Source organism: Opisthorchis viverrini (genome assembly GCF_000715545.1).
Source record: "Opisthorchis viverrini unplaced genomic scaffold opera_v5_2, whole genome shotgun sequence".
NCBI lineage: Eukaryota > Metazoa > Platyhelminthes > Trematoda > Opisthorchiida > Opisthorchiidae > Opisthorchis > Opisthorchis viverrini.
In genome coordinates, this window is record NW_008751658.1 from 94,417 (window position 1) to 107,973 (window position 13,557).

The 13,557-nt window shown below is 42.5% G+C and overlaps 1 protein-coding gene across 1 annotated transcript in view; it reads left to right on the plus strand.

Moving 5' to 3' along the window:
- Positions 1-2,246: 2,246 nt before the first annotated feature.
- Positions 2,247-13,557, plus strand: part of T265_00174 (hypothetical protein) — a gene marked incomplete at both ends in the record, with an annotated part of 176,981 nt that continues 165,670 nt past the window's right edge. Inside the window, one exon of the mRNA XM_009163882.1 lies at positions 2,247-2,309. Within this exon, the coding sequence (XP_009162146.1) occupies positions 2,247-2,309 (63 nt within the window). The remainder of the gene's footprint in view (positions 2,310-13,557) is intronic.

Below are 13,557 nucleotides of genomic sequence, written 5' to 3' on the forward strand. Positions count from 1 at the left end.
AACAATCAGCATTGACCGAGTATATGCGCCCAAAAGTAACATTAAATTGCCTTCGTGATAAACTAATGGAATCGGTCAGACCCTTCAATGAATGTTCCCGATCATCGCTTTATCTTTTCCCTGTTTGTATTATGACCTGACCGCTTTTAGTACGCTGCCAGCAGATAAAAGCAAACTGTTGATCCTATGCAAGCTCGGTTATCTTGTTACAAGAGTTAAGTGACCATGTTTGACAGAATCCTGTGGCAGATACTTGCTATTAGGTCTTGTGATCCATTTGAACTTTAAACACTCGTCAATGGCGTCCAACGAAAACTTTGTGAGTAGGAGTTTTTGGCTTCAGGAACCATAAAAAATCAATAGAAAGAAGGNTTGATCCTATGCAAGCTCGGTTATCTTGTTACAAGAGTTAAGTGACCATGTTTGACAGAATCCTGTGGCAGATACTTGCTATTAGGTCTTGTGATCCATTCGAACTTTAAACACTCGTCAATGGCGTCCAACGAAAACTTTATGAGTAGGAGTTTTTGGCTTCAGGAACCATAAAAAATCAATAGGAAGGAGGAGGCTGTAAGTGGAATGTCACACTCACCATTTCAGTGAGCACAAAAAACACGACGTTGGTCTATGACATGAGAGTGCGAACTTTGGTTCGGTCAAATAAATCTTGGTGTGTTAAAGTTTGAAAACCATAGGCTTTGTTTATTAGTACACCAACCACACCATTGTCTGCTGAGTGCATTCATTTTTTTGGTATCCAGGATCATTTACCGCCTCGTACTAGAACAGCGATTAAAATCCACTATACAAGGTTTTAAAATTGTTCTACCACAGTGCGTTCTAACTCAATTAAAAAATAAATAAAAAACCAGTACAGGCATAAACCCAAACCAGTTTTACGTATAATTTATCATTGAACAGCATTGATTATTAGGTACGATGAAGCTAGTAATAAAGCTACTGATTACAAATAAATTGATGAGAATGACGTTGGTGAATCGTTTGTGTAATACTATACACCAATGAATAAGAGTAGATCACTTAAGTATATTTGAGCGGCACCTCTCTATCAGACCCCCCCCCAACGCATAAAATGCTCACACCACAACACCGTAAACGAACCAACATGATCACTTTTAGCATCATATGGATGTTGGAAGTGCTTTATGGGATCTATTGTCTTCAGTGACCTTCCTTTGTGCAGTGCACAGCATACAGACCACCTTGAATTTTCCCTGCGAGAATTTTTCAGTGGAGCATCTTTTGCCTGACATTAGTGAAACGCCTTGGTTGTTCAGAGTTCTCAGACAGCTCACTACGGTTTCATCCCGTTTGTAGCCCATCGTTAGGCATAGTTTCAGGACTTTGGGATACTGGTTCGAACGTTTACATGAGGTCAAGAGATAAACTCACCTGCTGTTCGAGTCTAGGGTTGATTGTCACGGACTTAATCTACCTGATAAATCCGAAGCAGGGGTAGGCTGGTGGTGAAATATCAGCAATAATTTATTCATACGACCAAATCAGATATCACTTGTTCTTTGTACAGAATACATTGCGCTCTGTATTTTTTCTGCTGTCCAAAACATGTACTCTTGCAAATGATGACCTTTTCTTGAAATAGTAATTTATATTTTATTTTTTTTTTTACTCATTTCATAGATTCCTGAAAAGAATGGCACTCTCGGCTAAAGTTCTGTGAACGAGTTTCTTACCATTATCTGAGATAAACTATCTACCAGGGTTTGGTAAACATAGAGGCTGTCAACAAATAGTACCCGTCACGTTATGCCTTTCAACAATGAGGAGGCAGTTTGGGGAGTGGCAGACTAAACAATATATTTGCACCAATCAGCTGAAAGAAAGAGTCATCTGAGGATGGTAAACAAAGAAAAATGACTGCTACCAGTGATGAACTCTGCCGCCCCTAGTGGCCTAGCAACAACAGGTTGTGTGAATGCTCTGTTGCCAGTGCGTTTGGTTGGGTAGGTCAGTAAGTTTCTTTAGAACACACCGGGCAAAGTGGAAGTGATAGTTAATTTGGGTAAATGTCTAAACGGCGTTGCTGGATGCCGCAGAGACAAAGCTCAAAGCGTCTTGACTGCAATTCACCTTGTGTTTGAATCACACAGTTTGGTGCTATTGAACAGCTCTATCCCGGCTGTATGGTGCTGTTAAGCTATGCTGCGAGTAAGCGGTTGATCGAATCTGTTATTTTCAGTGTAGGAAGCATCGGCTACACAGGTATGATGCTAGAACGGCAGTTCGACCCATCTCTCGCTCGGGTTTATGACGGACGAAGACGCAGAGTGAGTATACTCCGGATGAGATATCAGCGGACTAGCCTCTTTGGGTTGTCGTTTCAAAGCGTTTCATAGACTGTACGTTGATACTTGGCAAGTGAACAGTGTCAGAATTCTACTCGACCAATGAGTTAACTAATAAGGGGTGTGAGAAGCCCGCATCACTCACTCTATATGTATGTGTCCTCGGCAGTTCATACCGTTGGGAAAACGGTGATCTATGTGAGACTGCCGTTACTTTGAGAGGTCTGGTGCGCTTCAATGTATGCAGAAATCTCTTCAACAAAGACTATTTTACAGGGAAGCGCATAACTAGTTTTCGCTGGAGGGAACTTGTCTGGGAGAGGACTGCAGTTTCGTGCTGAGTGATAAGTTGAACGACATGGTTGAATTGTGATTGATCCCACTGAGGACCACAACGGCACAGCCTACCTGTCGCGATGGTGGTAGGAAAGCATTCTACTCTCAGTTATAATTATTCCATGAGAAATACGTAATACACTACTCATAAGGTTGCTGAAAACTCTTCGGCAGCTCACTATAGGTTTCACCCTTGCTGGGGCTCATCAGGTAGGCGCAGTTCCTGATTCTCCGTTAACCTTATGTTCTACTTGAACCCAAATAGCAAGGGATTAGCAAACCATGCTTATTTGCAAACAAACTTGGTCTTGCACATTTGGTGCAACACATTCAGTTGTTTAGGAACATCATAAACGAGAGATTCATCTGGTTCCAGGTGAGTCCCTGGCAAAACCAAATTTGTTTGCAAATGAGTGTAGTTCGCTTATTTCATGAGGTCTTGTATTAGCTTAAAAGACTGTCTTGTGGGTAAGGCAGACCAAGTAAGTATGTCTTGGTCAACTGGGGAAATCGGTATAGACGGATGAAGTGCTCTAAACTAATTCAAAATTATTCGAACTGGGCCTTTTATTGATTACCAATCTGAAATGCCCTGATCTCTTTTCCGTTGTGGAATACTTTGTCCAAACGGGTTTGGAGTTTCGGGAAAGAAATAAACGGCGAGGGGTGTGTACTATTTTGTTATCCATGTAACAGAATATATTTTTGGCCGGGTGAATGTGACGTAGTGAAAGAGTTCGAAATGGTGGAACGCAGCCGGGAAAGACCACTAAGAGATTGCCGGATTGCGACGTAATACGCAAGTGGTTCCACAATAAGCCACTGCGACACGTGGAATTCATGTGAAGGACCAGAAAATTCTCTTCGGACTACGGCTGCAGTTACCACAATTTATGTAAAGCCACAAGAAGGTCACTGAATTTCCCGATGGCAATTTTAGGGAGACAAGTAGCACAGCCCCAAACGATTGAAAAGAAATGATTCTAATGGTACACCTAGTGTATTTCAGTGATAGTTTGTCGGATCCAATCGGTTCTGTATCGTAGGCGACTCCACGGTCTGTCGGTACTTTGTTTGGCTCTCTTCTATCAATGAGGCAGTCAGATTTCGGACAGATGCATGCTATTTGTAATCTGTGATGAAGTAGATTTGCCGTGGAGCATGGAGCAACAAATTCTTCTGCAAAGCATCTGCTTGACTGTCACTTCGAAAACCTATCTTTCCCTCTTTACAGTTGAAGTAAACTTCGTACAAATTCACTGATTAATCATGTTCAGACGTACATCACCAAACGCCTGAAAAATGGAAGCTGTTCTCTTTGGGACAATTGGTTTCCTTTTTTAAAACTGCCACTTAGTGAGAACTTTAAAGTAACCCAGAATCATTCGGTAAGCAGCCGTAACACGCGTGGATAGCGACTGTGTGACCCATACTACAAAGTTTCCTACTTTAAACCGGGCCATACTGAAATACTTTGGACACTGAGGGAGCACTAGAGAATTCTCATGAAGGATTGGAATCCGTTGGTGCCGGGTTCTGTCCTGAGAGGTTTTGAATGTAGACCTGAGCACACGCGATACAGTCGGAATGTCAGAGTCTTCGGAGGTGTCTTGAACCCACGATCTCGGTTACCTGGTGAGTGCTGCACCAACTGAACTCGTGCGAACACTCCCCCGCGTTGTACGCGTGCATTCAAGTTCACACTGGGTCACTGCGCTTCTGTCTAGTGCATCACTAGTTGAAATGAATCAGCTCCATTGGTGGGCTCATCGTGTGACTTTTGCAACAAGACGGTCTCGCTCGGGCACCGATTAATCATCAGTTTTGGATCGGTGTGAAAAAGAGGGGGTTGGAAAATCTCGAATGTGGAGGTCATTGCAAGTGAAAACAGGTGAAGTAGTATTCAACAGCAATGGGATCCAAGACGTTTGTGCTTGCGTACGAATTTGGTGAAGGGCTGTCACTCGTAATAGGTTTTTAGGGTGACCAATGCGGTTTGGATTGTAAACCATTCTGAAACGCCATTCCGGCGTAAATACGCTTGACGGAAACCGTAAAGAAAACTACGCGCAGGGTTGCTGAAAACTCTCCGATTGATAAATTACCACAATCAACTGAAGAATGATGAGTTTTCTTGGGAAACCCATCGGAATACTACCTCACCCGGCTAGGAGGAACTAAAGGAATAATATCTACACAGAAAATGGTAACATTTACTCAGAAATGTCAAAGTTAATAGAAACTAAATACATGCGTAGTCACATTTCAACATCAATAACTATGTCAATCTGCCTTCAAGTTTCAGTGTCCAGGTTTGAATACAATCGATATGCACTAGGTACGGAACCATCCAATGAACCGTTTGAATGTCAAGGTTGAATGAGAGCAATCAATAGGTCTTTTAATATGAATGACTTTCTCCTTCCCTTGCTTTTCAAAACCAAGCACTAACTCAACGAATTCATCACATTAAGGGGCATAAAATTGCCGAAGAAAGATTCAACTCAATCTCTCGTTTGTGATTTTTACCTGAATGCGCCGCATGAGCTGATATTTTAGTTGCTACGATATTTGAGATATCGGTATATTTTCTTGAAGAAGTCCTGCCCATATTGTCGCCGGGAACTCTCCGGTAGAGAATAACCGGGTTTGACCTTCTTCGGGTACATCAAATAGGTACGGTTCTCGAATTTCTCGAAAATCGCAAACCACACCCATTTTAGCACCAATCTGATTTTCAAGAAAGTTCCAGTTGGATTCCAGCCGAACCTATGGTTTGTAACATTCTTCAATTAAATATGTTGTGAAAGGGCTTCTTATGTTCACCTGACAAGATATTTATCGTGCAATCCACTTAGCTGGGTTTCTTACTACCACAAATGTAATTTGCAGACTAGTCTATTTTGTCAGTTACGCTCAACTTGGTGTTTTAAAAAGAGAACATAAGGTAGATGGGAACTCAAAGACTGCGCCTATCTGACGAATCATAAGAAGGGCGAAACCGTTGGTAGACTGTCCAAGTGTTTTCAGCAAACTTTTATGTACCATGTTACGTCAAGAAAAAGTAAACAGGGTTTTACCAGTCCAAAGCCTCAAAGGAAACATCCACTTTTTTTCATTTCTGATCACCAGGCTGGCTGTTAGTCTGAAATTCCCAGTCCTCAGATGAAAGTAATTGAACTACAATTGAACTACGTCCTAAACAATTAGTAGACTACTCCGTAGTAGTCACTTGTGCATATTTCGGTCTGTTGTGGTCCAGTTAATATATACAGATGCCGGTTGGAAATGAGACCTTCAGATTTCGTCCACAGTGCAACAGCCCAAGGAACAAGAGCTGACTTAAAGTTTTGAACTCAACATGCTTTCTTCTTCTAATTCGTTCCTTTTGTGACATTTCATGACAGGATCACTTCTCATCTGTCATCAGTTTCCCGATTTCCTAGTCAACATTCTCGGAATGATTTATCTGCCGAGTTCGAGCGAAGCGTGATCTAAGGAAGGGCTGAAAATCGGCTGTAGGATCACTCAGAAAGATTAACAAATCAGTAAACATAATTTTTGCATAGTTTGAACACAACAGAAAGGCAGAGTAGTAGCGAAGTCAAACTTGACAAGCTGCCTACTATCGGATTCATCGTCCTGGGAGCTCATCAAGTTGGGATTTGTGATATTCAATCCCAAATTTGTAGTCATTTAACCATAAGTAAGTCGTATCAATAGAAGTGCTGCTGACTGTACGCTGCAAATTATGCTGATGAAAAACAGGATCACGTCAGAGGATACAATCAGGACTATAGTTCTAGCAGTGGTGCCCACACATTGGCATTCAAAATCCACTTACAACCTAATTGCGTTCCAAGTTTTGGATTGAGGGTTGTAGAACAAGGCGAACCCTGTAGGAGCATGCCTGTCGACTTCGTTCATTCTGTCCACAACCAAATGGAATTTCTTTAACAACTCCACAACAGAATCGTAGCCTATGTGGTACACATCACACCGAAGTATCTTAATACTCTTTGGAATACGGGGTGAAACTCCATCGAGCCTTTATTTTTAACGATTATACATCAAACCACTCTTGGTTTCCCAGACCTCATCAGAAATATGCGCTTCATTTACACTTACCAACTTCGTCGGAATCGCTTGAGGTTTCTTCGACAGCCGAACTACTCGGTCGGTTATCCAGATCCGTGTGAATATCACTCACGTTGTTGGATCTTCCGTCCACGGTTGGCGAATCCCGCCAAGGAGCAGAGTAATTTCCATCAGTAAAGCTTGTCGTTCTTGAGTCGGGGTTATACCACTTCGCGATAGGAAGCGAAAAAGCAGCCACGCAACCGTTTGACTCAGATGAATTGTTTAACACTTCCGTGTGGCCTTTCAAACCCGGATGGGATGTGGAATCTGCCTCATTCACGTGAAGTAGATCTGAGTCAGTAGAATATGGCAATAGAGCGGAAAGCGACATGATAACGTGAAAACCACAGATGGATGTGTTCAATGCGACCAGGTCACGACTTTCGCCAGTTCATGAAACAAAAGTGTTCTTAAAAACCGGAGTAGAATTAAAAACCTAGGCGTATTCTGTTCGGCCCTGTTCCTCACCACGCATCATTCCCACTAGACGCACACCTTCAGAAATTACCGTACCCCTGATTGAATCCAATTGGTCGCGTGGGTTAATAGGCAGTGTGAGGCTGTCATGCTATCCGAACAGATGACAGTCGTCCACCCACGCGAATACATCGGAAGCAGCAGCGGCGGTGGATGAACACTGCTCGCAGCAATTCAGACTGGAATGGCAAATCGGGGAGAGAGAGCAGTGGTAGAAGAGGAGGGGGAGGTGTTTTGTAAAGTCCTTCATGTTCATTAGACGACATATGAGATAGAAAGGGATGTAACCAATATGAACTCTTTGAGAAATCTTGTTGATTGATTCTCAGTGTGGCTGCGAGATACGACGTTATATTTTTCGGGCGATGGGATCGCCTAACGTAAATTGAGAACAGCTCGCTGACACACTGATGGCTTAGTCTCTACAGAAAGTTGTGTACAAATTTGGTGTGCAGAGGGGACTGCACAGTTGATTAGTTTGGAAACGCATTACGTGGTCATAAATCCAACATCTAAAAGTCTCTCCCTCATTTAAATTTGTTCTATTCGATTAGTGTAGAGAACGGTTACACTGCGTTACATTTGCTACTCTCAGTTTTGCTAAATACCTAGTGGAAACAGTGTGAGATATGTTGCAAAAATGGGGGAATGCGGTGAGTGGGATGAATGGAAACCGATTTTGTGGAAACCTGGCTCTACGAAAAGCGGAATTTGTAATCAGCACATAATCCAAATGTGTTGGAGTTGAACGAAACATTTGTCCAGAGGAAGCCTTTAAAAAATCAATTTTCCCTGGTGAACCTATCGTACATTATACAACTTAGGTGTTTGGAGTATGCCTTTCCACCGTTTCACTGTGAGTATATCAAGCTAACCACTCTGACGTGTATACCAAGAAAATGCTGGTTCATTCTGCTGGTTGGCTGCGGGGATCTGTAGCGTTTTTTGTTATGTAAGGCAGCCAAACCAATGTTCTCCCAGAAGGTTATCAATGGATAGTAAAAGAGGACGTTGCTTTTCCACTGTTCCCACATTTCAGCAGTTGGTTAACATACTGATATCTCTGTGTACACATCATACGTGTTACTCTCAAGCTTGGCTGGCTGGTTCCAGCTGCTGCAGTTTAGCTCAGCGTGAAATGTAGGACCATGGAAGATAGTAGATAGATAGTTAGTAGAGGCCATGGCGTAGTTGTATCACTTTACTTGTGTGAAAAAAATGGAAGTTATATAGCTACGCATTGATGACGATATCCTTTAGGAAGAAGCGCTACTGGCTGCGTGATCGAGCCCTCTGCGGTGCCACTAATCACTGGTGACTTGAGTCCCAGCGGCCGGACAGTTGTAAACCCGGCTGAGATGGCGAGGGTGGCTTTCGAAAGCCTTCGACATCTGTGACCTCTGGGTGGCATTTCCGCTGGATTGACTTAACCGAGGTACGACCACGCATGATGGTCGGATTCAACAGATCCGCTGACAGCAAATAGTAGTTAGCGCTAGCTTCGCAAAAGGCGCTCGTGCTACGCTGACTTAAAACTATAACTGACTTTCACGAAAAGGAAAAAAACAAGTTTGTAGAAAATTTATCGACCTCCGTCCGGCAACCCATCTTCAGATTCCACAGTAAAGTAAAATTAATCAGAAAGGTGTGTACTAGCTTTCTATGTTGGGAAAATGTTGGTAGCTCAAGTAGTCGGGAACTCCTTTGTACAATTCTCGTGGTGGCATCGATAATTTGCCACCTTTTTAAACAACCTCAAAAGGCTGAAGGCTCTGTGACCGGTTTCGTTTTTCTTGGGCTCATCAGGTAGGCGCATTCTGCGAGTCCTTGCCAACAATTCACCCTACTTGAACTCAGATTGGAATGTAACTTGCCAAATCGATCTATTTGCAAACCAGTTCAGTTTCGACAGTAGACCGACCTAAAATTCCGGGAGAATCCCTTGTTTGTGCTTTTATTCTTTTGAACGTGTTGCACAAAGACCGCTGCGTGTTCCAGTTGGTACGATATTCGATTTATTGCGGTACATTTTCCTGAAAGAACGGTACTCATCAATGAACGAGCTGTCGAACAGCTCTCAGGAATCTTGTGTGTAGCGCTGCTTCAATAAATTGTACTGCGACATGTCGACTACTGTACAAAGTGAAACATAAAGCGTCTTGTGTGTAGCGCATTCAAGTGAATAACACTGAGGTGGAGAGACTTAGCCATTACTCACTTGAGTCTCCCGTAAAAACGAGATGACTATGCAACTGAGTGTAGTTGTGAAACTACTCACGTATTCCATGTTGAGCCATCTTCCTCTCACTTCCTCTACTTCAATCGTTTTTCGTTTTTCTTGTCGGCCTCTACTGTGAGAAAGGGACCGCACCGCTATCGGTAATTATACTTTTATTAGTGAACTGCCAGTAATCGTTACAGAGACATTGTCCCTTCACAGCGTGTATACTGGAACTCTAAATTACTGCTCCTATTTTGAGGCTGTCATAGGCTAATTGTGTGCTTTTTATCCAAAAGGGACAACATCAGTTTGGCACAAGGGATGTAACATTTTAGTGCAAACCAATCTAGATTTAACACAAGTTTCTAATTTTTGGAAATTGAAGCCAAAACATTGGATATTGAATTGTCGTATGGTTCCACAGAGGTCTCATGCATGTTAGTTACAAAGCATATCCAGCACTATCCGAAAAAAAGAAGAAACGCGGGAGGCAGTTGAGTTGTGTACCTTGAGCTTTGGAAAAAGCTAATTTCATGAAGGGCACACACACAGTACTCACAAAGACGAGGAATATGGCTTAGTATTATTGAGAAGATAACCCAAACAGTATGGCAGGATGAATTAAGGAATAAAATCCATGAATGCGAAAAATCGTAGTCATTTTACAAACGAAACGAAATCAGGACGCTATCAAAGTGATGAAGCCTATAAAGTGTAGTAAGCCCCCGAGCAAATAATCCACGTAAGAAGTGATCGGCACTCTGCCTTGGCACTCTCTTCCTTGTTATATCTGCTGATTCGCCAAGCTGCTGCTGACCCCCTCCAATGCTCAGTGCTTAAAAAAGACTCACAGAAGGGAACAAAACAGCTACATTCCGAACAAGCGAGTGGGAGAGCGCGAATGCGTGCGAGTTCGAGAGCAAAAGTTACAACAAGGGAACAAAACAGCAACATTCCGAACAAGTGAGTGGGAGAGCGTGAATGCGTGCAAGTTCGAGAGCAAAAGTTACAACGGCCCCACGCTATTTAAACGGGACTTTCTGACATTGATCCAGGCTGCTTGATAGGCGTGCCTCTGTGAAGTGCCTGAACGCTGATCACATTCGTTCGTGCAAGAACACTCATCAGGTTTCGCTGAATTGATTGAATGATTGACTGGCCTGGATGCTTGCCGGCTTTCCTGTTGAGTTTTTGGTGGAGCAGTAGGTTCCGGGCGTTTGGAGGTTGCTTCCAGGAATCTGAACTTCCTTATAAGAATAGGAATGGACCGAACAGTAAGCAGCGTTGAAGATTTCGGTCCAATCGCATGATCTTCAAGGTGAAAAGTATATAAGAGACATTCACGTTTCCTCGTTGACTCGAACAGATACAAAATATGCCTGGTTAAGCTGGGATAAAATAGGGGAAAGGATATATATATATATACGTAGAAAATAGTTGCTTTAAAATGTTGCCGAAACGTCCCCCAGAGAGAAAAAAAGACTATGGTGTCGGTTCTTGGTGTGTAAACATCATCTAAAAGCTAGCGATTAGTTTTCGTCTCGAATGAAATACTTCTTACCAGGGATTATGAAGATTACCGAAAAGTTCCGCCTAATTACAATTACAAGTATTGATTTCTTAGATCGAAAAGTTACCGGAGAAGATCAAAACAGTTCCATACATATCGTTACTTCAAAGAAATGTGACTAACAACTAGAAAGAAATATTGTCTGGAGGGCTCCTCTTCCCACATGTTTCTGAACAAGAACAGATGAGAAACACCTGAGCACCAGTTGAATTCTTCCACCAGAAAATATCTCCAGATGCTATGCTCATCACGTGACATGAATACCTTATTTAACAATGAGGAAAATCCTAAACATTCCCCAGTTTTTCCCTGTAACTGATTTCATCTCAGGATCGTGTATTGATGCACGCAAGAAATTCGACCGTTGGACAACAGGTAGGACTCTGAGTCACCTAACCCACCGAACAGTGTCCCTCGTGCTAACAAACTTTGTCCCATACTTTGGTGGGGAGGTGATGGGTTTGGGTTTTGATCACGCACGGAAAGAAACATCAAACTACCAGGTCTGCTACACAGCATTCGTTCTAAACGGCTAATTACTGTTTTGTTCCGTTCTGTGCATGTACGGTTCTCTCACTCACCGTCCAGCCGCCAAGAGCGAAAGCATGTCATGCGTTTTCTGTCACATTGATGTCTTTTCAATGAAAACATTTTGTGAAAAACTGTGTAACAGATGGTGAAGAGAAGAGGTGAGTTTCTTGTGTGAAGCAAGCGAAAGACCAGTGTCAGACATTCCAAAAATCATGATGGGTCTCAATATACTGAAGTCTATCGAGAGAAAACATTTCTGCCAAAGGATGCATATATATTCTTTGGCAGAAGTACATATATAGTCTAAACCCTTATCTTCAGAACGTTATTTTGGTTTTCTCCTACTGGGCTTTTACTGATCAGTCTTTCTCGAGCAAGACTTTCGAACCACAGGTCGTTGAACAGGTTCGAAAACCCGAGTAGACGTCGATACATGAGGCTCTGAGTTCCAATATTCAGTTTTGTGAGAAAAACGAGAACACAAACTGAAAGATGTCAACGCTTTATTTGTTTTCTTTGGTTATCTATACAAAAGAGGAACGTTTACAAGTTTAAAAGAGAGACTCCTTTACCATTATATGAGGGTGGGTGGAGCGTTCCCCCAAGTAGGTTTGACCTACAGGTCACTACACTCTGTGAACACAGCACTAGTCTTTGTGTCTTGATTAAGATGATCCCGATAGTTTTCGCAGAACTTTGTTGCGGGTTTCAAAGTCAGTTGAACTTCCTGGTTCACAGATCCCGCTCGCCTTACTCAGATAGCGTGCGACCACTTGACTGAAAGCCTCTGACTGGTTTTTGACTGCCACATTTGTGTTAATAAGCCAGGCTTTGGAATGTTCTTATTGATTTGAATTTACTTTTGAGGGCTCTTGGAAAGCTTACTACAAGTTAAGTCTTTTGAACGACTCATTCGGTAGGACCATTCTCCGAATTTTTGATTGATCGCATTTCACTCTTGGTTACACAGTTGGACGTACTCAAAGATAAAAGTTCATTTACACATTTGTGTAGTGTTAACGGAAGACTTAGCTGACTGATATCTGAATCTCTCGTTTCTGATATTCTTCAAATGTGTGCTGTATAATAGCTATCTCATGCTTCAGTCGCGACAACGTTCAGGATATCGCACAATGTTCTGTTGATTAAACGCACTACTTATAGGTTTTCCGGAAGTTCTCCGAGAGCCCACTGCCGGCTTTACCCTTGTTGGGGCTCATTGCGTTGCCACTAAAAGGAATTGAATGCTGGCGCGGGATATCTGGTAAAAGAAACGGCTTGAATGGCGTCTTGCATACGCCACAACGCATCTTGATATTTTCAGCATAAATTGAATTTTCCTGTCCAACTTTTCCTAATTTTTACCTTCCCTCACAATCTGAAAGCGCATAAACTCTCACGTTTGCCACAAGAATTCCCACAAGATTCCTATTTTTATTTGCGTCTATCAGAACCCGATATTTTCTATATCTGTGAAAAACAATTTTAGCTTTCCGGTAATCATTTGAGTATTGATCAAACGTAAGAGCTTATTGGATTTCTGTCTCCCTTCCTATCCGCGCATTGAATAAAAACGCCTACTTTGCTCTAAAAATGCCCGAAGGCGCTAGCGAACACGGGTTGTGATTCCACTTAGAGCATCAGCAAGTTGCCATGGCGTTACCCAATTCTGCGAATCAGGTGCCCCGCTGTGATGAGCAGATTCTGGTTAATGCCACAAACCAGAACAGTGGGAAACAGCGTGGGAGCTGACTAGACCGTTGAAGGAAATCTTCTGTTGTGTCTGGAAGAAAATTGTCCTCAGCCAGTTGTTGCAAAATCGGTGAGAGTGCGGTTGCGCAACGCGTCCTAGTTATGTGATGCTATACCAAACAAATCATGGGGAACTCAACTGAATCTCTCGTTTATGACGTTCTACAACTGAATGTGCTACACACAGGCCGCCTCATGATTCA